Source organism: Cucurbita maxima, unplaced genomic scaffold (assembly GCF_002738345.1).
Source record: "Cucurbita maxima cultivar Rimu unplaced genomic scaffold, Cmax_1.0 Cma_Scf00007, whole genome shotgun sequence".
Lineage (NCBI taxonomy): Eukaryota > Viridiplantae > Streptophyta > Magnoliopsida > Cucurbitales > Cucurbitaceae > Cucurbita > Cucurbita maxima.
This window is the reverse complement of record NW_019272023.1, coordinates 3,745,631-3,772,008: the sequence shown is the minus strand read 5'-3', so window position 1 is coordinate 3,772,008 and position 26,378 is coordinate 3,745,631. Positions and strand designations below refer to the sequence as shown.

At 33.9% G+C, this 26,378-nt stretch overlaps 4 protein-coding genes across 7 annotated transcripts; 2 read left to right on the top strand and 2 right to left on the bottom strand.

Moving 5' to 3' along the window:
- Positions 1 to 8,591: 8,591 nt before the first annotated feature.
- Positions 8,592 to 11,515, top strand: LOC111482144 (protein AUXIN SIGNALING F-BOX 2-like). The gene is made up of 3 exons (XM_023127815.1): positions 8,592 to 9,738; positions 9,954 to 10,449; positions 10,541 to 11,515. Exons 1-3 carry the CDS (start codon positions 9,287 to 9,289, stop codon positions 11,309 to 11,311), a joined length of 1,719 nt encoding a protein of 572 aa, XP_022983583.1. The 5' UTR covers positions 8,592 to 9,286; the 3' UTR covers positions 11,312 to 11,515.
- Positions 11,516 to 12,374: 859 nt separating this feature from the next.
- On the bottom strand, positions 12,375 to 14,226 carry LOC111482221 (cysteine-rich and transmembrane domain-containing protein WIH2-like). Its single transcript, XM_023127908.1, has 3 exons — positions 14,060 to 14,226; positions 13,753 to 13,957; positions 12,375 to 12,721 (listed from the first exon to the last, which is right to left on the bottom strand). Exons 1-3 carry the CDS (start codon positions 14,112 to 14,114, stop codon positions 12,664 to 12,666), a joined length of 318 nt encoding a protein of 105 aa, XP_022983676.1. The 5' UTR covers positions 14,115 to 14,226; the 3' UTR covers positions 12,375 to 12,663.
- Positions 14,227 to 15,285: 1,059 nt separating this feature from the next.
- LOC111482040 (translocon-associated protein subunit beta) lies at positions 15,286 to 17,710 on the bottom strand. Of its 2 annotated transcripts, XM_023127667.1 has the most exons (6): positions 17,410 to 17,710; positions 16,315 to 16,413; positions 16,108 to 16,216; positions 15,954 to 16,025; positions 15,819 to 15,824; positions 15,286 to 15,708 (listed from the first exon to the last, which is right to left on the bottom strand). In XM_023127667.1, the coding sequence occupies exons 1-6, from the start codon at positions 17,589 to 17,591 to the stop codon at positions 15,592 to 15,594; spliced, it is 585 nt and encodes a 194-aa protein (XP_022983435.1). In that variant the 5' UTR covers positions 17,592 to 17,710; the 3' UTR covers positions 15,286 to 15,591. The 2 variants fall into 2 exon arrangements, with proteins under 2 accessions (XP_022983435.1, XP_022983434.1); XM_023127666.1 differs by lacking the exon at positions 15,819 to 15,824 and having other exon boundaries at positions 15,286 to 15,710; positions 15,950 to 16,025.
- A 2,991-nt stretch (positions 17,711 to 20,701) lies between these two features.
- On the top strand, positions 20,702 to 25,123 carry LOC111482058 (BRO1 domain-containing protein BROX homolog). Of its 3 annotated transcripts, none has more exons than XM_023127695.1 (12): positions 20,702 to 20,899; positions 21,254 to 21,493; positions 22,358 to 22,432; positions 22,513 to 22,562; positions 22,658 to 22,793; positions 22,952 to 23,048; positions 23,136 to 23,202; positions 23,353 to 23,451; positions 24,215 to 24,304; positions 24,411 to 24,565; positions 24,647 to 24,748; positions 24,836 to 25,123. In XM_023127695.1, the coding sequence occupies exons 2-12, from the start codon at positions 21,295 to 21,297 to the stop codon at positions 25,002 to 25,004; spliced, it is 1,239 nt and encodes a 412-aa protein (XP_022983463.1). In that variant the 5' UTR covers positions 20,702 to 20,899; positions 21,254 to 21,294; the 3' UTR covers positions 25,005 to 25,123. The 3 variants fall into 3 exon arrangements, with proteins under 3 accessions (XP_022983463.1, XP_022983461.1, XP_022983462.1); XM_023127693.1 differs by having other exon boundaries at positions 20,703 to 20,899; positions 22,504 to 22,562; XM_023127694.1 differs by lacking the exon at positions 20,702 to 20,899 and having other exon boundaries at positions 20,963 to 21,493; positions 22,504 to 22,562.
- The last annotated feature ends 1,255 nt before the right edge of the window (positions 25,124 to 26,378 follow it).

The following is a 26,378-nucleotide window of genomic DNA, read 5'->3' as shown; positions in this document are numbered from 1 at the left end:
GGTACCACCTGCAAGAAAGAACCAGGATCTGCACAATACAAGATTGCGCAGCATTTCTATCATTTGGTTTGATATGTTAATCTTTTTTTTTTTTTTTTTTTTGTTCTAATCATCAAACGAAAACATAACTCGGTCTCTAACTGCTATTTTATAAGATCTCACAGACAACAAGAAAAAGACTAAAGCACACGGTCCTATAATCCTCAGTTGGAAATGAAATCCTCACATTCCAAATACTAAAGCTTAATATTAGATGGCACCATGCAAATTTGAAATATGTTAATCATTCAACTGATAAATATTTTGCTTTGCCTATTTCTTATTAAGATTTTCCATTTTCATTATAGAACTACCGTCCGGACTTCCAGTTTCATTGTGCACATGGACGTCAAAGGGAGGATACAAGTGAAGCTCCAACTAAATCGTCGATCATAATGTAATAAAAACTAGAAGAATCTAGCATAAATATTTCATATAATTTCTTTCTGTTAAAGAACACTAAAACATATCACGGAGAAAAACTAGTGAACGTGGAATATCAAAAAAAATAATAGGATCATATCTTACCTCCGCAAGAAAATTAACATACATAGGAGAAATTTTCTACGCAAACACTGGAAAACAGAATAGATTATCAAGATCAGATGAATCCTTTGCACCGTAAGAAGAAATGATAGCGTTACCGGGAGAACGAATGAAGAGATCTCGAGTACGACCGCCGGAAGGCAATCGGACGGCGTCTTCTTCTACTGCAAACCTCGACGTACTTACGGTTCCCTCGGCATCAATGAAGTCGTTGAATGCGAGATCGATAAGTAGCCATTGATATCGGAATACCGCTTGCGAATGCTTTCGCGCTCTGAAACTCGCCTGTCAAATATGTTCTACGAAATGTTCCCTTCTAAGTTCGGGTTTTCAATGTTCACTCCTTTTATACCCCGATTTCTCGTATCGTTCCAGAGCCAGAGGAAGTATTATTAAATGGGCCTTTTGGCCCGGCCCATTTCAGCGTGCATAACTACCCAGTTGGTGGGTAAATCAAAATGGGCCGTAAATATCCCTAACTTTGATAATTTCTAATTAATTATTTAAAAATATTAAATGTTCAAAATTTCCGCAATAGTAACCATAATAAGAATTTACCAAATAAAACTCATAAAATTTTGGAGTCATTATGACTCCACCGTCTAGATTCACCAGCTTTGTCATGTTAAATGAACACGACTCTCTACAATCTTATGATATTGTCCACTTACTTGAAGCATATCCTCTCATGCCTTTATTTTGGGCTTTTCCAAAATGTCTCATTTCAATGGATATAGTATTATTTGATTATAAACTCATGATCATTTTCAAAATTAGTTGAGGTGGGACTTTCATCCAACAACCCCTGAGAATTTTATTGACAAGATTAAGTTAAAGAATTGATTTCCCAAGAAACCTTTATAACAGTAGAGGTTATATTTTTTACTTATAAACCTATGATCTTTTTCAGACTACTGATTTCAATAATTCTCGACCGATGTGGGTAAAAATACATATGAAAAATGAGAGAATGTAATACCTTAAATTGGAATAATATAATAGGAGGAGGAGGAGGAGGTGATGTAAGCAAAGCAAAGCAGAGCATCCAAGTTAAAGGGTTAAATGTTAAAAAGAATAAAAAGATGGAATTGGCAGAAGGGGAAGGGAAGGCGTTAGGGACTGCCTTGAAATTTCCCTATCAAACGCAGAGAATGGAATGATGCCAGCATTTCCCATTTACGTGGTCCATTGCCAAATTCACCCACCTAAAAATTATTTCACTTTTAGTCTTAAATTTTGTGAATATTTCATTTTCGCCACTAAACTCTTTTAAATAAATATTTCATTTAAACAGCATTATGTTTTATAATAATAATAAATTCATATAATGTTAATATATATTCAAAATTTTATTAATGAAAAACTAATTTTTTTTCGGTTGGTTGAATTTTTTAAAAATAAAAAATTCAGGTCAGTTCCGTAGTTGTAATTTTTTTAGGTCAAGTTATTATGGATAAGTAGAATTTTTAAAATAATTAAAATAAAATAGACAACCCAACCAGAAAATAAACAGTTGAGTTGGATTATGAACCGAACCAAATCGAAATTTCGAGTTGGTCTAAAACATTTTCCTGACACAACTCAATCTAACACGCTTCTAATATTAATATTAGCTACCATTTTATTATTTATTTTAATAGAATATTTAGAAAAGTTTTTCTATTAAAAAATAAAAATAAAAATTTCCATAAAAAATTAGTTCGCGTAATTTACTTATTTCAAGTAAAAATAAAATGAAATTTAAGAAAAGAAAGAAAAGCTATGTAGCCAATAGAATAGAAGGGACCACACTTATATTTATGGGGCAATAAATTAAAGGATATATTATTTATTTGTTTGTTTGTTATTATTTATTTATTTATTTATTTATTTACTTTTTCTTCAATATTTTTCTTGTTTCCTCCCAATCCATTTCAACAGTCAAAAGTAGGTAGGGCGCCCAATCCTTTAGGACCACGTACCTCTCCCATGCGCTATCATACCGCATGCTTCCCTCTTTTAACTTCAAATTTAACATTTTCATTCTCAACATTCATTAATTTATTTATTTTTTTTCCAATTTAAATCATATCCAATATTATAACATATGATTTTAATTTCCTCAAACTCGTCGAAATCAAAACTATTTCTATTTCTAATGTTCGTTCGAGTAAAGTAAAAGGTGTTTGATAAAAATCCCACATTGACTAATTTAGAGAATAATCCTAAGCTTAAAATCATAAGAGATTATGCTCAAAGTAGACAATATCATACCATTGTGAAGTGTTCAACTAACACCAATAGAATCCTCAAAGAAAAAAGAGTCGAATCGTGGGGCACTTGTTCGAACTCAGCGTAGACAATATTGAAGTAATATGAAAATCAAATACGAAATACCCACGTAGTTCACATGGTCTATGATAATGATATTTCTTAAAATAGTTATTATTATTTTAAAATATTATTATTATCATCATCATTAATAATAATAATAATAATAGCATTGATTATTGCTCCACTTCCCGGTCTCTCTTTTCCGCTTTGAATTTAAAGAACTGAATCCATAATCCAACGCAAGTGGAAATTATTTATTTTGCTATTTTATTTAATTTGCTTAATTATTTTTTCATTAAAAATCCTTAATTATTTTCTATTTTAACTCCATTGGTTTTAAATATTACGATATTGCTAAATATAATTAGGTACGAGAAGATCCTATATGACAAAATCTCTCCTTTTTCCAGGGAAAAACCATATATTAATGATTTTCTCATATAATAAATGTCTTTTTAAAAATAATAATTTAAACTAAATAATAAATTTATTAAATCAGTTATGCAGCTAATATAACTGGATTGTTTTTTCCACGTCATCTATTTCACTTTAAATATATATATATATATATTTATTATTGAGTGGGGGTGGTACGTCTAATATCAGACAAAATTTGCCAGGCTATGTAACCACTCTCCCACTCCCTAATTAAATCTTTGTTTAATTAATTATTTTATTTTATTTTATTTTATTTTCTCACATGACAATAGAATTTTAAATTATAAAATTAGGAAAATGGTGTTACATTGACAGACGCCCAACGAATAGACCGAGTCCAACTTCCTTTTATTTTATTTTATTTTTTCTTACAATTTTTTTTATTGCTCACTTTTATTTTTTAACCACTCAAAAAGTCATAATCCTCCATTAAATTTTTAATTTAATTGATAATCCAATGGAATTTTCGTTTTATAATACAAAAATAATCAAATAACTATAGTTTATATTCTATAAAAAAATTTTAAGTAAATAAATAATTTTTATTTAAGAAAACCCATGTGCTTGAATTTAAAAGAAAAAAATAAAAAATAAAAAATAAAAATGATAGAGAATAAACACGTGGCAGATTAGATCAAAATTTGACTAGAAAATGGATGTCAATTAATTGTGGCTTACGGCTCTTAGATAAGACGTACGGTTCTAACTTGGAAAAGAAAGAGAGAAAAATGAAATGAATTGAAAGAGAAAGGGAAGTTTTGTAAGGTAAGAAGAGACGTTGAATAATGATTGGTCCTTTTTTTTTTTTTTTTCCCTAATTAATTAAGTATTTTTATTATATTTAACAATTATATGACATTTTTTAAATTAATAATAAATTTGTGTCCGACTAGTTGGCCTTTGAAAAATAGTTCCCTAAGCAAGGCGAAATTAATGTCGTCTTTGGTTGTAAACAAGAAGGTGATCTTCGACCGTGACTTGTTAAGTTTGGAATTCAATGGTGTACCCATCAATGTTCTCCACGGACTTCTTTCTTTGTGATGTTGTGAATTGTAATAGTTCGAGGTTTTACACATTTAATTGAGAGATCCAATATTTATTCGAGAGGGGATGTATGGAAACGTTGGGACTATTAGGTGCCGAATCCTGATTTCGAATTTTGGACATTAGGGGTTATAAATAGTATTAGAGTAATACTCTACAATAAAATGAGTTCAAGGATGAACCAACGCAGAAACTAATGTGCATGTGACACTCGAAGAAAAGAGAGATATATGAATGAATTGAGACTGCATCCAAGAGTCATGGACACTCACAATAAAATGTGGTTCCAGGACGGAGAAGACCACGAAGGAGGAGAGAGTTGGCTGAAGGAAGACGTGATATATTATTATTTAATTAAAAATGTCACATTATTAAATAATATTATAAAACACATAATTACTCTAAAAACTTTCATTTTTTATATCCAATGAATGAACATTTTAAACTGTTTTTGATATATCAATTTTTTTAAATTCATAAATATATTAATATAAAATTGAAATTAAAATTTTATAGTTTTATTATATTTAGATATAATAAATTAATTAAAGTTTATTTTAAAGGTAAAAACATGTTTTTCTCCTTCCCTTAATTACTTTATTAAATTTTTATTATGAAAAATTAGGATATTTAACTTAAAAAAAAATGGATGGTATTAACAAAACTTTTTAAAATTCAAGAATATTTTAAAAATATTATTAAAAATATAAATATATTTAAAAATAAATAAAATTTTTAGAAAACTTAAAATATTAATTTTTAAAAAATATATTTGAAATAAAGTATTTATAATGTAATTATAAAAATAACATTCCATAGATAAACCAGGGTTACTTTTGTGTATAGAAGTACGTGCAGTTCTATTACTGGAAAGTACAATAGAAGAATATATATATTATATAAAGAATATTATTGATTGGATTTATTTAATTATTTAAAAAGGGAATATATTTATAAAAAAATAGTCTAAAATATATATATATTTCCAATATTCCAAAAATGTGTTCAAACGGTCCCGTGGACTCTGTTTAATGAAATGACAAAAGCACGAGAGATGTGAAATAGAGTGGAAAAACGGTCTACAAAACAAAAGTAAAATTAATTAATTTTTTTATATTATATTATTGGAAGTTATTATTATTATTTAAAAAAAAAAGTATTATTATTCGGAACGAAAATTAAATTTTCTTGAACATGAAGAAATTATTTTTTATATATATCATTAAAATGGTTAATATTTATTTAAGTAATTTCTAAAAAAATTAAAAAATACCCTTAATTTTATTTTTCAAAAATTAAAAATATAGACTGGAATGTTAGTATTACGTTTTCTATCATTAATCCCTTTAAATTTTGAAAAAGAAATTAAATTGACTATTAGTTATGGTCATACGGTTCAAATAGCCCATTTCATTATAATTATCATGAAAAAAAAAGCCAAAAATAAATAAATTATCTATTTTAAGTTGGAATTTATTATCTATATATAATTGGGAGCAGATTTGGGAAATAATTGGGTGCGTCAATATTTGACTTAACAGAGTTTTAGAATTGTGATCCAAAGGGGTTTGATTAGGTAGGTTTTAGGGTTTGAAAAAATTGTATAATAATATGGATATTTGTCACGTTTGTGCCGTATAAAACAAACCATCCGCCAAACCGCATTAGCCTGTCACATGTCTCCCCTCTCCCCCAAAACCCTAAACATTATATATTTTCAACAACGAATTACTCAGAGTTCAGTGATACATACTTTTCAATTTTTTTTTTTTTTTTTAATTGTAAGTTCAGTACGAGTGGGAGAGAACCCATAATCAATTTCAGTTATAAAATCCTTAACGATCGAACGAGCTGGTTGAGTTGGTTAGCTAGTTGAGCTGGTTGAGTGGGAGAGAACCATAAAGATGAATGTTATTGTAACATGTCGCTCTTTGCGTCCTCCAAATAAGTTAAATCGAATCAATTAAATGTTCGATTCAAACCTAAACTATATATATATGTGTCAAAGTACCCTGTAATTGATAAAATTGGGAAGAGAGAGATTCGAACCCTCAAGACAAAAAATTCGTACAATCTAAATATATGATATGAGATTAGAGGTTTGAATCTTCGATCCACGTATTAAATTATAATTGAATTTAATTTAACTTTTATTAATGAAAAATTACCATTGATGAGGGGTGAGTAATAACAGAGGGATAAAAGGGAGGGTTAAAAGGGAGGGTTAAGAGGCAATGAAGAGAGAATCTGTAATAATGTAAAAATCAAAAGGGGTTGATGGAAGGAGTTTGGGATAATAATAATAATAACTAATAGAGATTAAAGGTGGATTAATGAGTTTGGGATTGGATTAGTCAACTCCATTAATCATTTCATTATATACCTCTTTTTTATTCCACCATTTCTCCTTATAATACCAAATTTTACTTCCTTTCCTATTTTAATGCCATTTTTAATTTTAATATTAAAGATAGAAAAATATTATTGTTGTTACCTTTTTGATATGTCAAATATTGTCGACCAAGATGATTTACTATTTTGGTCCGGGAGACCTCTTAAGAGAGGTCGAGGCCAAGGTGGAAGGTCATGCCGCTAAACAAATTTAGGATAGGTAGGTCGATCGGACAAAAAAAAGTCAACATGTTAATGGATCATAATTAATTTTTACTTCCCAATTATCTCATCGCTCTCTAAGGTAAAAGTAAAAAATTTTAAAATGTAGTATTTATAATTTTTTTAATTACCAAAAATAAGTTATGAAACAACAATTAAACAAATATATAAACTTAGGACCAAAATGTAAAAATAATTAAGAGAAGAGAAAAAGAAGGGGCGCGTGGAATTTCTCTCAGCGACACAGTGACCGACTGATTTGGATAAGATGAGGGAACCTGTGATGCAACCAATAAAGTTAGACTTTTACACTATAGTACCGTACACCATATCGCACTGAATCATCATCGTCATCATGTAAAAAAAGTAAATATTAGTAAAATTTACACCACTTTGTGTGAATTAATATCACAAATATAAAAAATAATTTTTTTTTTAAAATTTAATTTATGGAGAAAATTTAATTCTTATAAATTTATTTCCTCTATTGTATTTTCAAATTATTATTTTAGTTAGTCTTAAAAGCAAAGTCCAAATATGATATGATTTTGTTAAAAATTTTCTTAGATTATGGTTTCAACTTTAAATGGCCAAAATTTTAAGGTTTTTATTGCTTTGAGACTTCGTACACTCCACAAGATTTGATCATCTTCTAATAATTCCAACATGTGACATTGCAAAAGTAATAAAATAAAGTTAATTTGTTACAAAAATAGTTAATTACCACACCATATTTATTTTATATAATTTAGTAACAATCCAACTTTTATTCTTAAATTTAGCCAAATTTGAATTTGACTAAATAAAATATTGCAAATTTCACATTTTTTTATTAAACGTATATTTACGAGTAATTAATAAAAATAAAAATTTCGACCCATTTTAACAAAATATCAAGGGTAAAAAACAAAAATAAATTAAAATATTGTTTACGATATAAATATATATATTTAATTTCATAATTATTTTTTATTTATTTATTGTTTATATAGAAATAAATCTTAATTTAATGTTTGAAAATAATTAATGAATTTTAAAAAAAAATTCATGGGACCCACTGGGAGATTTAAAAAAAATATATTTTTTATGAGTCGAATAAAAAGAAAAAAACTGAAGGCAATCCCCACTGCTGCGAATAGGGAAAAAAACTATTACTCGCTCAGCTAAGCTGAGTCATTAACATTCGACCCACATGGACGTGTCTCCGTCAGCGGGATCACACTAACATAAGAACGGTCGTAGCATATCATAGCCTCATGAAAGTTATCGATGGCAGACCCCGTAATTTCTTGCAAAAACCAGTGGCATTTATCTGACACTTCATTTAAAAGACTTTGGCAGGGATATGGTCATACATTTACAGATAAAGATAGAGAGAGAATGAAATAAAGAAAAAAAAAATTAAAATAATTTAAATTTTAGACAAGAGCCAGTGTGGGGGCCTCTCTCTCTCTCTCTTCGAAACAAGAGATAAGGACACATGCATGTTTCCCATGGTTAAACTACCTCCGGTTAAAAACTAACCATGGTTATCTCTCTCTCTCTCTCTCTCTCTCTCTCTGTTTCTCTCTCTGTTTCATCACCAGTTCGTTTTTGAGTGGGAGAGACGACGCTGTTCTTCTGCATTTGTTTTCTCTCTCTGTCCGTCACTCTCTCTCTCTCATCTTCATCATTAGAATCGAATCCTGAGTTTAATTTCTGTACATATTTGTTTGTGTTCTTGTTCAAAGGATCTAATCGTTTCCATTTCGAACTCGGTTCGCTTTTCATTCGTCGTCATCATCTTCATTTTTGTATCCCGACTTCTTCAATCGCCTGAAATTCTCTCCTCCATTTTCGACCACTGCAGCCATTTTTGTTGGTTTTTGAGTTTCTTCTTCAGAATATTCCACTTTCTTTCCCCCAATCTCTCTGCAATTGCAGATCTAGGTTTTTGAACTGGGCGAGATGCAAGATTTGTTCTTATATTCTCTTCAGTTCCTTGGATCTGTCGACTTCGCCGCGAAATTTGAGTTTCATTAGATAATCCGTTGGAGATCTGTTTGAATTCCTGGATTTTTTTTGAGTTTCGTTCTTTATTTAGGGCTTCTCGAGCCTTTTTTTCCTCCCTACGGTATGTAATGGTGCTGGATAAAGAGAGTTTTTCTCGTTTTCTTTTCGGAAGTTAAATATATTTTTTTCTCAGAAAGTTTTTGGTTCTTCTTTTTCCTTTCCCTTGGGAAAGTTGCGTCCATTTTTAATTTTTTTTCCTGGAAAGTTTTTGGGGAATTTTCCGTTTGGATGCTGAGAAATCATGAATTATTTTCCCGACGAAGTTTTAGAACATGTTTTCGACTATGTAACGTCTCACCGTGACCGGAACGCGGTGTCGCTGGTGTGCAAATTATGGTACAAAGTTGAGAGATTTAGCCGGCAGAAGGTATTCGTCGGAAATTGCTATTCGATCACGCCGGAGAGGCTAATCGGAAGATTCCCCTGCGTTAAATCCCTAACCCTAAAAGGAAAGCCCCATTTCGCCGATTTCAATTTGGTTCCTCATGATTGGGGCGGCTACGTTCACCCTTGGATCCAAGCCTTCGCCAAGCGCCGGATTGCTCTGGAGGAGCTCCGTCTGAAGCGGATGGTCGTCACCGACGAGAGTCTTGAGCTACTCTCCCGATCCTTCCCCAATTTCAAGTCCCTGCTCCTCTTCAGCTGTGAGGGATTCACTACCAATGGCCTTGCCGCCATTGCTGCCAATTGCAGGTAAGAACGAAGAAACCCTTTAATTACTCTTGCTTGTTGTGGCTCTGTATTGGTTTCTGAAACTTTTGTTCTGTCTGAGCTGAGCATTTTAAGGTTAGATGTTCTTCAGCTGCTGTGTAGGTAGATCATTGATTATGTAGTGTTTTTGGTGATGAAATTATGTTTTTTTGATGCATTTTCCTATCTGTTCGTCGTGGCATTTTCGTTCGGGTTAGGTTTCTGAGGGAGCTCGACCTGCAAGAGAATGAAATTGATGACCATAGTAATTACTGGCTTAGCTGCTTTCCAGAGAGCTGCACATCGCTTGTCTCTCTGAATTTTGCTTGCTTAAGAGGAGAAGTAAATCTAGGCGCTCTTGAGAGGCTTGTGGCAAGATCTCCTAACCTCAAGAGTTTGAGGCTGAACCGTGCTGTGCCTCTTGAAACCTTGCAAAATATATTGGTTCGTGCTCCTCAACTCGTCGACTTGGGCACGGGGTCTTACGTTCACGATCAAGATTCCGAGATCTACGACAATCTCAAGAACACCATTCTGAAATGCAAGTCGATCAGGAGTTTATCTGGATTTTTAGATGTTTCTCCTAGCTGCCTGGCTTCCATTTATCCGATTTGCTCGAATTTGACATCCTTGAACCTGAGCTATGCTCCTGGGCTTCATGGCATCGAGCTCATGAAGGTCGTTCGGTATTGCGATAAACTTCAACGCTTGTGGGTACGATCATCCGACCTTTCTTCTACGATACAAACCTTTATATGTATATGATGAATGATGAGAAATGTTCTGGGTGATGGATTCTTGACAGATTCTGGATGGTATTGGTGACAAAGGACTGGAAGTTGTTGCTTCAACTTGTAAAGAATTGCAGGAACTGAGGGTGTTTCCATCCGACCTCTCCGGGGCTGGTAATGTTGCTGTCACGGAAGAAGGATTGGTCGCTATATCGATGGGTTGCCCGAAACTTCATTCGATATTATACTTCTGTCATCAGATGACGAATGCTGCCCTTGTAGCTGTAGCAAAGAACAACCCGAACTTCATACGCTTCAGGTTGTGCATCCTCGACCCCACGAAACCGGACCCTGTAACTGGGCATGCACTGGATGAAGGTTTTGGGGCGATTGTTCAAGCATGCAAAGGTCTGAGACGTTTATCTCTCTCGGGCCATCTTACTGATCGTGTCTTCTATTATATCGGTAAATATGCAAAGCATCTTGAAATGCTTTCATTAGCGTTTGCTGGGGACAGTGACAAGGGAATGATTCACATACTGAATGGTTGCAAGAAGCTTCGCAAGCTCGAGATCATGGACAGCCCGTTTGGCGACATGGCACTTCTGCAGGACGTCGGGAAGTATGAAACAATGCGATCCCTTTGGATGTCCTCCTGCGAGATTACTCTTGGTGGCTGCAAGACGCTAGCGAAGAAGATGCCGAGGCTGAACGTGGAGATCATCAACGAGAACGATCTGTCGGAATTATCTCGTGATGACGGGCAGAAAGTAGGGAAAATGTATCTGTACCGTACATTAGTAGGGCCAAGGAAAGATGCACCCAAGTTTGTATGGACATTGTAGATTGAAGATACTTCTTTCCTTCCAAGGCTTTTGAATTACTTGTTCCTTTATGTTTTTAGGGCAACTGACCAGTGGGATTTTTATTTAGCTACGTGAGTTTAGTGTATTTTGGTGTTTATTGTAATTATTGGGAGTTTTTCAATTTGTAAGCTGCATTGATGTTATAGCCAGACTGATATGCAATTCCACTTCTCGTTTCTCAAATGCTTCTTGAATCTCTCTTACTATTGCTCTGCTTCCTACCCCAAACTCTCCATAATACATTCCAACGATTGGCCCGAGCAAATCAGTTGTGCCAAAAGCGTGTTATGACCTATGGTCGTCTGCCTAGTGGGACGGTTCCTCCATTGTGGGTAAACGGGAAACTACACTCTACAAACTCGGGTAAGGCTGCACAACAGTAATTAGGGTGTTAAGATTGGAGCTTTTTGTAATGATAACAATAATGCAAGTGATCGAATCTCATCCTCTATCAAGTTCAGTGTTTACGCCCCTTTAGAGATGGAGAGAGGGGCGAGTAAAAGAGCTCGTTCTTCCATTTCGAGATCTTTAGATTCTATGATAGATTCCCTTTTACTTGATATTATATTCTAAAAGCTCCCATCTTACAACTAGTATAGTATAGCAAAAGCTACCGGCTTCAAAGCTTACCTGATTATTAGTGAAAATGGCGTTCCATTCCATTTTCCAAGTAACTTTAGTGTTGTTTAAGAAATTCCATGATGATGAAAATTTTGGATCTCCAACCTTTGGAAATACATGTTATCGATCAAATTGGTTGTTCCAATTCCAAAAAGTGTATGATTGTGGTTATTATTGATTATACTTCTAGAAAGTTAATGTTTTAGCTTCACAATCAAATAACGAAGCTTTATTCAACCATACACATCGCTCGTATACGACTCTAGCTGACTTGACACTCTGGCTCTACTCTCCGGCCGAGATTCTTCCGATGCAACCTCACATTCCCATTTATCGTCTAGGTTCTTTGGATACCCAAAAAAAGGAACAAAAATAAAATTAAAAAAAGGATGGAGGATTAAACCAAGTTCCAAATAGCATATTCTCCACAGAAACTTTGCATAAAAATCTCAAAGAAAGTTGAATCTGGATGACAACAATAAATAAGGATTCCAACTCTATTAACAACTATTTGTTCAGGTATATATATATATATATATAAGAGTAAATAACAGCATTTAGATATCACAAACAATACAGATAGTTTACGATCACACAAACCAGAAACTGCAGTTCTTATTCCAAGTGATGCGAAACACGGGCGTCGTCGATTCATAATAATAGAAGACATGAACACATCTCGGCCGAAGAGACCGAAAAAAACACACGGTCTATCGGAAGCAGGCCAAACACTCCTCCAACATACAACAACAACACAGTGTAGCTAAGCTGCACAAGACAACAAGTTTAAGGTTACACTCATAATCAAAAGATACTCTCCCTTGAATCCATATTTGGTACTAAAAGCTAAAAGAAGCCCCAGGAAGGATCTTATGATGTACTTGTGGCCACGGTTATTTCACACGTCTTAGACATTCGACATTCGATTTCTCTGGTGTTGAAGATTACTAGTTTACGTACTCGTTCGACCCTAATCTTTCAGCATCCATAGGAGGAAAATGGCACAAGCTAGGTAAATGCTAAAACATAACCAATTGCAAGAAGGAAAGTCCCCAACAAGAAAAGGGATCAAACAAGAAAACAACATGTCGAACGAGATTGGGCTTGTTTCGCTATCTCACGCACAAGAACGTTAAAACAGCGACGAACATGGATGAGAAAAAAACAAAGCAAAACATGAAAAGAGACAGTCCAATTCAACAGTTTAACCAAAGCTATAAAACATAATTAGAGGAAGAAAGGATTGGATCATAAGGTAGCATTAATGGGGAAGCATCAGATGCTCTGTGCACCAATTGAAAATTCTGCTTAGTTCATGATAACAAGAACAAAGATGATTGTTATTGGTTCGAGATAGCTCCTTGTATCGAGTGTTTTCAAAATTCAAGTCAAGTTTTGAGAACTCAAACGTTTTTTTAAATAAGAACGATTTTAAAAAATCGAAAACCAAATAGTTATCAAGCGGACTCGAGCCTATTGCAAGATGAAATTGTTCGAAACGGATGGAACAATGTGGCTGGCAATTCTACATTCAGCAAGAATTTTAAAATGTAATTCAAATTGAAAGAAGATCAAGAAACACCTTCGATGTTTAAACAGCTCGATCATAACATTCATTGAAAATCCAAATTGAATTCCTGATTTCCAAATTCAAATAAATCCACAAAACATTCATTGCACAAAAACAATCAATTTTCACAACACAGAATCAATCGATCAATCAATCAACGAGATCACGAAGACAAGCAAACAAATCAAAATCGTGTCAACACGAATCGAAGAAATGGAGGAAAACGTACCATCCATGAAGGAAGGAGGAACAGTCATTTCGATCATCGTAATGATAGTGCTGATGACAATAAGGCGGTGGAGGAGGGCCCGGCGGAGGAGGAGGAGGCGGCGCCGAGGGAGAATAACCATCGTAGAAATACCCTTGATATCCTTGATGTGGCGGCGGAGGCAGCGGCTGATGGCCGGGATATCCAGGTTGCGGCGGACGGTACCCTATGGAAGAGAAGAAAAAATGAGATGAAATGAAAATGGAAAATCAGAAGAAGAAGAAGAAGAAGAAGAAGAAGAAGAAGAAGAAGAAGAAGCGGATCTCACCGGGAGGAGGGTAGGTTTCCGGCGGAGGATGTTGGTAGCCGTAGGGGTAATTCATAATTCTTCGGTAATGAAGAAAAATGGAGAAGAGGAAGAAGAAGAAGAAGACGAGATAAATGATGAGCGAATTGGGTGTCTGCCTTTGTTTACTTAACGTGGTGGGTCTCTATCCTCTTTGTTGTAACTGTAAGCATTTATAACTTTGGATATTTACACAACATACCCAATCACAAAACTTTTAAATAATTGCATATCGCTCCAAACTAGGTCCCTCAATTTTATTAAAATTATAAGTTAAGCCCTTCCACCTTTAACAATCAAGTATTAGATTAGATATAAAATTAAAAATTTAAAAATATTAAAAAATGTGAAGGGAAGGATTTTTTTTAATTGAGTTTAATAACTTGTCTAAGACAATCCTGTAAGCTAATGAGGCGATAAATACTTTTTAAAGTTTGTGAATTTACTTATTTAACCCAAAAGATAAAATAATTATATATTGATCAGGAACTTTAAAAAATTGGTATTTTTGTGTAATGGGCCATTAAATATTAGGAAATATCAAATACAAATTAAAATTTTAATAAACTATGAAACCACTACGTTTAAATTTTAATAACTCTCTTTGGTTAATTGCAAATTTATTAAGTTTATTAATTTTTAAGAATTAATATACTAAGTCACTACGTTTAAATTAATATCATAAGTAAATACGATCATTTTTTTTGGGGGGGACAATTTATAGGGTATTGTAACATATGAATTTATAGAAAAAGGAATTAAAAAAAAAGTGTCGACAATTGAGTATAAATTTCACATTGTTAGCATTAATTTAAGGAGGAATTGATTGCTGAAAAGTTGAACCCTAAACCACACCATTGTCGTCCGAATGTTAAGAAATCATTGTCGTCGTCGGAAGAGGTAACGGGGAATTGTCATCACACCAATCCAACGGTCTCAACAGGGAATCAAATGAGGGGCAAGGCAAGATCGGGAACGATCCTACAATTTAATGGGAAATAGACAAGGGGCAAGACAATAATAGGGATGGGAACTGATCATACAATTTAACGGGGAATTGGACGAGGGGCAAGACAATAACAGGGGCGGGAACCGATCATACAATTTAACGGGGAATTGGACGAGGGGCAAATAGGAACGGGAAGTCATCATCGACCGCCCCGAGAATGATCCCCCTCAGATTTGTCCAGAACGAACATAAGGCAAAGAAAATGGGATTCAGAATCATGTCTAGGAAAGAAGAAACAAGTGAGTAATATGATGAACAAATCCGACATGACTTTAAAACAAACAGCTCAACTACTGGACCATGTGTTTAACTGACTCTCGTGCGTGTCTATAATTAGCTCTGTTTCCTCCGGCTCTACTACTCATTAGGGATGAACAAAAACTATCAACTCAAGAAGTTTCTGTACCTTTGTGCTAACCCAACAAATATATCAACCAAACATATTCTCAATTTGGGTGGCGGATCAAAAGTAAAACACAGCTAAGAACTACTTCCCAGTCAGCGATTAACGCTTCTTCTTGCTTCCTTTTGCAGCAGATTTCGATGGGCTGGCCACAAGATAGACGAACAGAACGACGAAGGAGACCACCGAGATCAGGGAGCCATACTTAGCGAGCAGCCTCTGCAGGGAGCAAAAAAGAATCTTGTATGAATAAAAAGACAGACATTCATTCTATTTTCTTATACAACTCAAGTTTTATAGAAGAATTGAGAGCACGGAATGGATCGTACCTTAAACTGTTGAAATTACGCCCGGGTGAAAGATAAATTCCATGCAAAGGCAAAAAGATTGTTACAGTAAACCAAATTGAAAAGAATACATCATTAAGCTTGAAGTAGGGAAAAAAAAATAAGGGATGAACTTACCCACTCAAACTTCTTCTCTGGTGGCCTATCAGCGAGGACATCCAAAGGTAGAATTGGGGTTGATAAGGCCTCCTACAGCAATCAAGAAGAACACGGTAAAACGACTGGAACCTTACGTAACCAGACTAAAATCATTATTGAAAGGATATTTGACCTGTAAAGCAGACTTCGTAGGGACACGGAACGTGATAACAGCAGGTGAACCATGGAACATTCCTTTTGTTTTTGCTTCTAATTCAAATGAATGAGATAAATGACCACCACTGTCAAACAGCAGATTTTTGTGTTAGTGGTACGAAAACCCAATGGAGGGTACACCATGGCATATAGGAAAGAATACTAAACAAATCATATCACTTACGCATCGAGTCTTTCCCACGATTTGGATGTCTCGCCACTGACAATATCAAAGACATCTCCTGGCCAGCTTGCATCGTTCAGAGTAACATCATATGCGGTCCTGTAATCGTTATAAGTGAAAATACCAAAAAGAGGGTGAAAATCAGAAACCAGGCTACTTAGAAATGAAAATATATAGAAGGCAACAGAGCAACGGGATAAAAGAAAAGATTCCTTCAAATCAGGGATTATAAGATAGGAAACATGTCAAAAAACATCTTGGGAATCCCCTTCCAAGCTTCTCATGATTTGTATCATGCAAGACAAGTAGATAATTCTGCTACTTTAATCTAGACAGTTTCTAATACCAGTTAATGCTCATCACACACACACACACAGCCCTCCTCTCACCACGGCTACCGTTTATAAACAAATAAAATTACATCAAATTGTAAAATTTCTACAAAATATCACTGGAAGAACGGTTTATATCTTCCCGTTGCAGGGCAAATGTAGCAGCCCTAATGAACAAATTTTTAAAGTGAAACAAGATCTAGGCACTAACTCCTGGAATGGCAACAAATATCATGGCTGATCGAATATTCTGACTGACAATGTAGTATTCATCAAAATAAAGTGACCTGGCCAACCCTTTTGCGAAACTTACATAGAAAATCCAAAATACAGAATTTATTGATGCAGCCAGGAGAGCTACGCCTGGTTCGAGTTCATAGTAGCATTCAAGATCTTTGTGTCAAACCAAGAACCAAGACATTGCGAACTTTTTCCACAATTCATAAAATACAAATGCACCAAATTTCACAGCCATGAAAGCATCTAATCTTGTATCATTGGGAACATTTTCCTGACGCCTGAATCTAACATTTATATCCCCGAGACGACAACTTAAAACCAATCACAAGCACAGAAGGAAGCGAAAAAAAAAAGAAAAAAGAACGTACAAACAAAACCAATTTAGATCCAGAACAAAAGATATGAATCAAATCACGCATGCGCAAACAACGATTCGATCTACATCCCAGAGGCCACTTGATGAGTAAAGCTCAATCCAGAAAACAAAAGCGAAATCAGATTAAACGAATTAAACAAAACATACGAAGATCCCTGATTGTAAATTTCGATTGAGACCGAGACGCGTTCGACGCCGGATTTGAGACGAGTGAGCGTCGCCTTCTTGTGCGCGACAATGAACGGGACATCGGAGCTTGCGATCGTTGACGAGACGAACAGCAAAGCCAGGAGGAGATGGATCAAACGAGCCTGAATCAGATTCGCCATGAAATCGTCAGGATTAGGCCACAGAGATAGATGATCGGCCGAGACGAAATGGGACTTTCAGAAGAAGGAGCCGTCGGATAAAATAGGTACGCAAAAGTGTGGAACAATCAGAGAACATATGATGATTTTTTAGAACCCCACGAAATTTCAACAGGGGTAACCTAGTCATTTCACTCAAGATGAAGCTGATATTGTCCCTAGAAAATATATTTTTGTTTCTTTTTTTATTTTTTCAATAGTTTTTTATAGGAATATATATATATGTATAATCAATTTTGTGTCTACAATTTTAATATGTTTTTTAATTAATAATTATGTAAAATTGAATTGTAAAATCTTATTATACCCAAATATATATATATATATATATATATATATATATATATATATATATATATATATATATATATATATATATATATTTGTTTGCTTTACATATATTTATTAAAAATTTATTTAAGTCTATAATTATTTTTCTCTTAATTATTCTTTAATTACTTTTAAAATAAATTTAAAATCGTTTGAAATGTAATTTTTATAAATATATATTGTAATTTGTTTAAGTTTTGATTCGAACTCGTGCCCATTGACCATAGAAAGTAAACTTAGCAGTTTTCTTCAAAGAAATAGGTAACCCATGTGAACAATAGAGCTTGATTCCATTACCCAATCGATACCATTTTTTATGCTATTTTTAAATTCAACTAATTTCCCACTAATTAGTTTATTTTAATTTATTATAATTTATAAAGCAGGTAGGATATTTGATTCCGATCACTTGGGCCTCAATGTAATGGGCCGATTTGTCGGCCCAACAAGATAGGCCCTTTCAAATCCCCAAATCAATAAGAATGTCCAATTAAAACCAATAAGATATTAGTCTAAACTTTCTAATTTATTTAATTTTTGTTTCTAAACTTCAAAATGAAAATTTTAATATTAATTTTTTCAATTCCCTAGTATATAAAGTTTAAATGTGTATTTTAATTAATTGATTAGTGAATTAATATATATATATATATACTTTTTAAAATATTATATAATTTTGGAGAAAATAAAATATGAATTATTAATTTAGTTTGGTTTGATTAAAGATACAAATAAACCAACATTCCGGACCCACAGATCCTAAGAGCCGTGAAATATAAGTAATCCGTCGTCGTTTTGATTCCCAATGTATCCGTTAAGATTTGGGAATTGTTCAACTCCTCATGGAACCCCACCGCCAGCTGTCCACACCACAAATATTTGTTTATTACCCCTCCACCTCATTTTAATTATAACATTAAATATTCGCCCATATCTTCACCAACTTTAAAATTTATATTTAAAATTTTTACCATTAATTAATTTATTAGATATAAATTTAAATATATAATTTTAAAAGTTTAGTAATCAAATAAATATAATTTAATTTAATTTTTGAACTTTTCATATGATCAAATATTGCATAGTTGCATCATGTGTCCATCAAATCCCATGTTAAATTTTCATAGGGAAAGATCTAAATTATTTTAAAATGTGCAAATATTATCTTTAAGGTTCTTGTTATAGATAGACCACGCATGTTCGAGTCCACATGCAGTGATAATTGTCCCATGAAAACTCGCTTTTACTACTACTTCAAAGGATTCACTTACCTAAATGTAACAACCTAAGTACACCGCTAACAGATATTGTCTTAGACTTTCTCTTTTCCACACTTTATAATAACAATTTGTTCTCCTCTACAATTGACACAGAGATCTTGCAATTTGAAATATCTCATTGGTAGACATGTTTTAAGACCTTAAAAAAAAAAATCCAAAGATGTCAATATCAGGTAACGGTGGGCTTTGAGCTATTACACTAAGCCAATGCATATGAGTCGTCAACTCATCTTTCAACAGGCATGTGGTCAGAGTCTTAAGAATATGATTTTTGGTTGTTGTCCCATCATTTTAAATCTCAATTTTCGTTTATATTCTAATAAATTTATAATGTAAAGATAGTTTTAAAACGTTAAAATTCAAAAGTAATATTATAATTTCAAAACAAATGATAAAGTTTTGAGTTTTTTTTTTCTTTTTTATTTAAGCAATCGATTTACTTGTATTTAAATAATGCTAATAAAATATTTTTTGAAAAAAACAACCAATTTGAAGATAAGGGTCTCATCTCTATGAATATGGTCCGATCACAAGTTGGGTTAATGAATATATATAGTAATTGTTTTAACTTTTAAAATTGAAATAAAAAAAAAATCTTTTAGAACATAGTGTATTTAGTCGTTATATATATATATATATATATATATATATATATATATATTGGATAAGTTATTTTTATAAGGTTTATGGGGATATAAATGAGATTAATATATTTCTTCATTTTCTTTATTTTGAATATGATTAATTAATTAATTGATATCGATTTACCAAAATTAGTTATTTACTAAAATAAATAAATGATATTTGATTAAAAATATACACAATTCAATTTGTAAATAAAAGTGTATTAAATTAATACAATTACTTATTTACTAAAATTATCGGATAATTAGTTAATAATATTTAAAATATACCTAATAAAAAGTTAAAATTTCATTCACTATTTAGTAATTATTTATTAATATTAATTTATTAGCTCATTTATTATTAATATATTTTAATACTAGAGTTGTCAACTTCATGGTTTTAAAACGTGTCTAATAGAGAAAAAATTTACACTCTTATAAATTCACTTCTCCAAGAGATGTGAAATCTCACAGTCGATTACCGGTACTATTCTGTCAATCTCACGGTTTTAAAACATGTCTACAAGGAGAAGTTTCCACATCTTTATTATTATAATGTTTTGAGTCGGATTTCACAAAACTATTTCTTATATTATTTAATTAAAATTAAATTTGAACAATTTATTTAATAATTTTTCATGTGTAAATTAAATTCAAATTTTAATTTAAGTTAGATAAATAATAATAATACTAATTCTTATGCAGAAAATACTCAATTAAAATATATTTTCAAAATTTATAGTGGAAATAATAATATATATATTTTTAAAAAATTATATTTTAATAACATTTACTGGAAAATTTAAAGTCAATGGTAGAAGCATAAATAATTTTGGCGCCCTTTGAGAAGGGGTTTCCAGTCGGCTCCTTGGGCAGCGGGGCGTCTTCTACGTCTTCGCCATGTGAGATATGTCTCGGCCTCTGGACCTTCCTATTCCCAGATTCTCTCTCTTTCTGTGCATTTGATTCTTATCAGATCCTCCTTTCTAATGCCCCCAGGAACCTTCTCACCTCTCGATCCTCTCTGTAACCAGTAAGTCATTTCTGTTTCTCTGACACTGTTTTTAATTTTTTTTTGTCCATTCAACTTGTGATCCTATCTGTTTTTTCGCATTAATTTTTGAATCTGTCTGCTTAATCATTCATTCCACTGCCAACGATTTTCTTCTCTTTTGTAATTTTTTAAGCTATTTCTTCTATTGTTGTACTGCTATTCTTTTGTTTCTTTGCCCCTTTTCTGTCTACTTTAGAGATTACATAGGTAGTTCATGCCCATGATGAAACCACCTCCTGGTTTTGATGTTTAATGCCTTCTACGATGGTCAACTCTTGTAATCTGTTTAAATGGAGCTGTAAATCGATGTGGAGTTCCTTTGATTTTGTGTAGGATGTTAAGATTGGGGCAATTTCCCACTAAGAAGAAGACCAATGGGTTGCACTTCTTCTGTTTACGCTGTTGGGAGGAAGAAGAAACTGAGCATCCCCGAGATGGTTATGTTTGTTCCTTCCATGCGAATTCCTGTGCAATCTGATCTTCAGAGACCTCTTAGAGGGCTTATTTCTAAAGATCTTGCTGATAGACTGTCTTCACTTCGTAATCAGATTGTGTTGGTGGCTGAGGATACTGGTTTGATTCTGCCCTTTTTGATTCTACTGCTTAAATTCTTGTTTAGGCGTTAATCATTTTAGACATTCCTGATTTTTGTTTTTGTTCTTTTTAAACATGATTTGATTTGTAACCCCAATTAGTTTCTTCCGTAACTGAATGTTATTGCGAGATCCCACGTTGGTTGGAGAGGAGAATGAAGCATTCCTTGTAAAGGTGTGGAAACGTCTTCTTAGAAGACGCGTTTTAAAACTTTGAGGGGAAGCCCAGAAGGAAAAGCCTAAAGAGGATAATATCTGCTAGCGGTGGACTTAAGGCTGTTACAAATAGTATTAGAGTTAGACACCGGGCGGTGTGCCAGCGAGGACGCTGGACCCCCAAGTGGGGTGGATTGTGAGATCCCACATCGGTGGGAGAGGGGAATGAAACATTCCTTATAAGGGTGTGGAAACCTCTTCCTAGAAGACGTGTTTTAAAACCTTGAGGGGAAGGCTAGAAGAGAAAGCCCAAAGAGGATAATATTTGCTAGCGATGGGTTTGGGCCCTTACAAATAGTATTACAGCCAGACACCGGGCGGTCTGGACTCCAAGGGGGTGGATTATGAGATACCACATCGGTTGGAGAGAGGAACGAGACATTCCTTATAAGGGTGTAGAAACCACTTTCTAGAACACGCGTTTTAAAACCTTGAGAGAAGCCCAAAAGGAAAAGCCCAAAGAGGATAATATCTGCTAGCGGTGAACTTGGGTTGTTACCGTTATAGAGTCGAATGATTGTCCGGTGAGTTGAACCGAAGTGAGTTTAAGCTAGTATGAACACTCACATGTTCACAAATATGAGAAAAAACTATTTGTTTTGGAATGAAATGAAAACTTGTTTTGCAGGTGGATCTGCTATTACAGAATTGCGACGAGTTCTGGAGGAGTATCTATCTGTCTTGATTTGTCTAACAAAGAAGGGTATCTTCATCTCGTCCTACAGTTATACTCTGTTTCTCTCTTTTATGGATGACAGTTCCAATTTTATGCAGAAACCATAGATGATGGATTAATAGAGTTCAAATGGAGAAATTTAGAACATGGACGACAAGTAAGACTGGCTTCTACAGTCATATATTTTATTGTTTACTTATATAAAATCTGCAGTCATGTAATTGAGCTTCAAACAACAAACATGGTGCGCAGGAAATATGTGTAGCAAACTTCTGGTTTGAATTGCTATCTGTTCTTCACTTAATGGCCATGCTGACTCTATCAGAAGCTGACTCCTTGATGATCCCCAAGGATCCCACTGGTTCTGGTTTGAGAGTAGTGTCCTCAGGTCATATTTACTAGCCTATTTTTCAATACAACTGAAAATAAGCGTAGATTCAGAGATTCTCGAATAGCTCAACCTTTCAAATGGCTGCTGAATCCATGGGCAGTCAAGAGACAAGTTCCACGGTCTACCTATTAAACTAAACATATCTTAACTTTCAGATTGCAAGAGAGAGGCCATTGATTTACTTCTTAAAGCATCGGGGTACCTCGATTGCTGCATCCGGGATATTCTGGTCCACATTCCATTTGATATCAAGTATGCAAGCTTCAACCGTTTTAAACCTTTCCTAGTAGACTTGTGCTGCAGTATTATTGTCTGACATCTTCTACACATGTTTCCTAGGAAGCGATTGCCTAAAAGTTTTCAGCCTGGTGCGCTTGAAGCCATGTCAATTCAAACATTGGGTCAGGTACAATGTTGTTGTCGTCCTATCGATTGATATGAAGTGGACATGTCTGTCTCGAGTTTTTGATCTGAAATTTATCTCTATTATACTTCTTACTAGGCTTTATGTCTTCTTAGTATCTATAGCTAACTTGGGGTATCTGTTTATAATCAGGGAACTGAAATCCAACTTGGTTTAGCTGTTGAAAGTCAGAATGCCACCTTATCTGTTAAAAGGAGATTGGCTTGTGAGCAGTTGGTCTATTTCAGCCAGGTTTGAGTTATTATCTTTCTCCCATTTGAATTCTGTGGGATAGACTGAATCTGTTTGGTTAAGATTGTAAGCACGTCCTAACAAAAAGTTGAATCCGCCCACTCACTCACCAAATAAAGGGATAAGAGGGAATGTGCGAGATCTCACATTCATTGGAGAGAAGAACGAAGCATTCTTTATAAGGGTGTGGAAATCTCTTCCTAACAGGTACGTTTTACAACTGTGAGACTGACGGTGGTACGTAATGGGCCAAAGCAAATAATATCTGTTAGCGGTGGGCTTGAGCTGTTGTAAATGATATCAGAGCCAGACACTGGACGGTGTGTCAGCGAGAACGCTGGGGCACCAAGAGGGGTGGATTGTGAGATCCCACATTGGTTGGAGAGGAGAAAAAAACATTCCTTATAAGGGTGTGGAAACCTCTCCCTAGTAGACGCGTTTTAAAATCGTGAGGCTAACAGTGATATGTAACGAGGCAAAACAGATAATATCTGTTAGCGGTGGGCTTGGACTGTTACATAATGAGTTCATGCTATGATGACGCCTACCCATAATTTAATATTCTACCGGTTAACAACTAAACGTAGTAAGGTACGTATAAGTTGTCCTAACACTTTTATAAGTCTAGTGAACGTTGGTGATGTTTCTCTTGAAGACATCTTTTCCCACAAATGAAGAACATTGCCTTACTTTTGCTGCCATATCAATCTCCCTAGTTTTGCTTTTCCTTGGAGTTTGATGAGTTGAGTCTCTTGTTCATCAGGCTTACCAATGCTTATCAGAATGCGACACGGATCGAGGATACGAAAAGAAGCACATGTCATTCATCAAATGGAAATTTCTTGAATCCAAGGTTTTCCCATAGCTGTTATAACAAACTATGGCCTTGAAAAGAAATTGCATTGTTTCTGCATTTCTCAAACATCTTTTTATAAGTTTCAAACATGTCATTGTATCAGGCTGCAGCTTACTACTACCACGGCCTGATCCTCGACAAGGGTTCGGAACCGTCGTGCCATGTCAGTGCCGTGTGCTGTTTCCTTGCTGCAGAAGAGCTTCTTCTTGAAAGCAAGAGAGCCTGCTTGAGCTTCTGTCTTGCATCTCCTGTCACCAGGTTAGTGATGAGCCTAATTCAATCAGTTCAAAACTTGAATCCTCAGCTTTCTTCATGTTTTTTGCTTTCATTTCTGGCAAGATCTCCTCCACTTTGGGGAGCCATGAAGCATTTACATCAGAAAATCCCCGAAGTTGCTTCTAGGAAGTCTCAAATGTATGGATATCTGTTGGAACAAGAAAAGTAAGACTAAAATAGTGTTTTTATGTGTATATGTAAACGTCAATTTGAATGTAAAGTAATTGAAATTTGATGAACTGTCGCAAACAGGGCCCTCCAAGCATTACCTGAGTTGCCAGAATTTCAGCTGTCATTAAGGCCAGAGGAATATCAGCTGCCTGAGATTGATTCTTCATCTTGGAGCTCTGAAAATTGTGAAGCACAGAGTCAGACCTTGAAGGAACACCTCAATGATAGTGATTATGAGACGTCTGAATGACTTTTAATCTCGTGTTAAATTTTATTCTTTCTTCGGTAAGCTAAAATACATGAATATCACTGATTGCATACTTGGAGAATCTAATTTGAGGTATACTTCGGTTGAGTTGAATTGAGATGAGAAATTGTTTTGGATCAATTTTATATTTTGGGCTGGTGACCCGAGCAACTCAAATAGAGTTCATAACTGTGAGATCCCACCTCTCGAGTTCATAACTGTGAGATCCCACCTTAGTTGGAGAGGAGAACGAAACATTCTTTATGCAAGTGTGGAAACCTTTTTCTAACATACGCGTTTTAAAATCCTAGGTTGACGACGATAAGTAATGGACCAAAATGAACAATATTTGCATAGTAGTGGGCTTGAGATTTTACAATAATCCAACCCAATCTTTTATTTTCAGGTTGGGTTGAATTGTCGGTTATCTTTTTTTTAATGTTTAATAAGTATAGTTATCTTCCATACTTGTTACGTCCACCACTAAAATCTTATAAAACATAAATATCAAATATTTACCGGTCATAATACATCACTAACATGGATGGCAACATGCTCACAGATCTAAGTTTGTTTATCAATATTTTCAATTTATTCACGACTAAATGTCCTTTTGCCACATATAAGAACGAAACGATAATATTACATTAAACTGAGCACCACTAATTAAATCATTATAATTTTGACATAATATATATTCAAATTTGTACAAATTAAAAAAATAAAAATCAAATTTTAGGAAATTAACTATTTAATATTTGAAGGTTGAATTTATAAGTTAGCATAGTTTTTAAAAATTAATTTAATCATGCATCCCTAGGTTACCCTTTTAACAAATTTAAATTATAGTATTTCAAAATATTTATTATAGTAGTGACCAAATTGTACCGAGACATCAACCACGTGATGATTATTAAAATAATTCCTTTTATAATATTTAAATAAAGATGGGAATATTTTAATTTTCAAGATCACAATTAAATTTATATAATATTTGTAAATCGTTGCATGTTTCTTAACATGGCGAATTCCACCATTTATGGAAAAATATATATGCGGTTTATTACCGTTATACCCTTGAGCTTTTAACCTAAAATAAAACGTTATTACAAAATAAATTTAAAAGTTGAGGGGCAAATTGAAAATTAAACAATTTTTTTTTTAATACTAGCAAAAAAAAAAAAAAAAACACATTTGATTCATTTTCCATATTAGGATTGAAGAGCTGAGGAGGAAGAACGTCTCCACACACCAAGGCTAGCTATTCATTCCATTGATAACGCGTGCGAAGATTGACATAGGGTCGTGTGTCGGTTCTCCAGATCATAGAGAGGGTTTATACTTGTTTGCTATTCAGATTCACCCGAGGAAGAATTT

Excerpts from the sequence above, each read along its gene's own strand:
- LOC111482144 (XM_023127815.1), top strand. The coding sequence starts at position 9,287 with ATGAATTATTTTCCCGACGAAGTTTTAGAACATGTTTTCGACTATGTA. Across the intron at positions 9,739-9,953 it reads GCCATTGCTGCCAATTGCAG|GTTTCTGAGGGAGCTCGACC; the intron begins GTAAGAACGAAG and ends CGTTCGGGTTAG. Across the intron at positions 10,450-10,540 it reads ATAAACTTCAACGCTTGTGG|ATTCTGGATGGTATTGGTGA; the intron begins GTACGATCATCC and ends GATTCTTGACAG.
- LOC111482040 (XM_023127666.1), bottom strand. The coding sequence starts at position 17,591 with ATGGCGAATCTGATTCAGGCTCGTTTGATCCATCTCCTCCTGGCTTTG. Across the intron at positions 16,217-16,314 it reads TCGTGGGAAAGACTCGATGC|TGGTGGTCATTTATCTCATT; the intron begins GTAAGTGATATG and ends GCTGTTTGACAG. Across the intron at positions 16,026-16,107 it reads CTACGAAGTCTGCTTTACAG|GAGGCCTTATCAACCCCAAT; the intron begins GTCAAATATCCT and ends TGATTGCTGTAG.
- LOC111482221 (XM_023127908.1), bottom strand. The coding sequence starts at position 14,114 with ATGAATTACCCCTACGGCTACCAACATCCTCCGCCGGAAACCTACCCT. Across the intron at positions 13,958-14,059 it reads GGAAACCTACCCTCCTCCCG|GGTACCGTCCGCCGCAACCT; the intron begins GTGAGATCCGCT and ends TCTCTTCCATAG. Across the intron at positions 12,722-13,752 it reads TCCTCCTTCCTTCATGGATG|CTTAGCTACACTGTGTTGTT; the intron begins GTACGTTTTCCT and ends TGTCTTGTGCAG.
- LOC111482058 (XM_023127693.1), top strand. The coding sequence starts at position 21,295 with ATGGGTTGCACTTCTTCTGTTTACGCTGTTGGGAGGAAGAAGAAACTG. Across the intron at positions 22,433-22,503 it reads GATTTGTCTAACAAAGAAGG|AAACCATAGATGATGGATTA; the intron begins GTATCTTCATCT and ends AATTTTATGCAG. Across the intron at positions 24,305-24,410 it reads GGAAATTTCTTGAATCCAAG|GCTGCAGCTTACTACTACCA; the intron begins GTTTTCCCATAG and ends TCATTGTATCAG.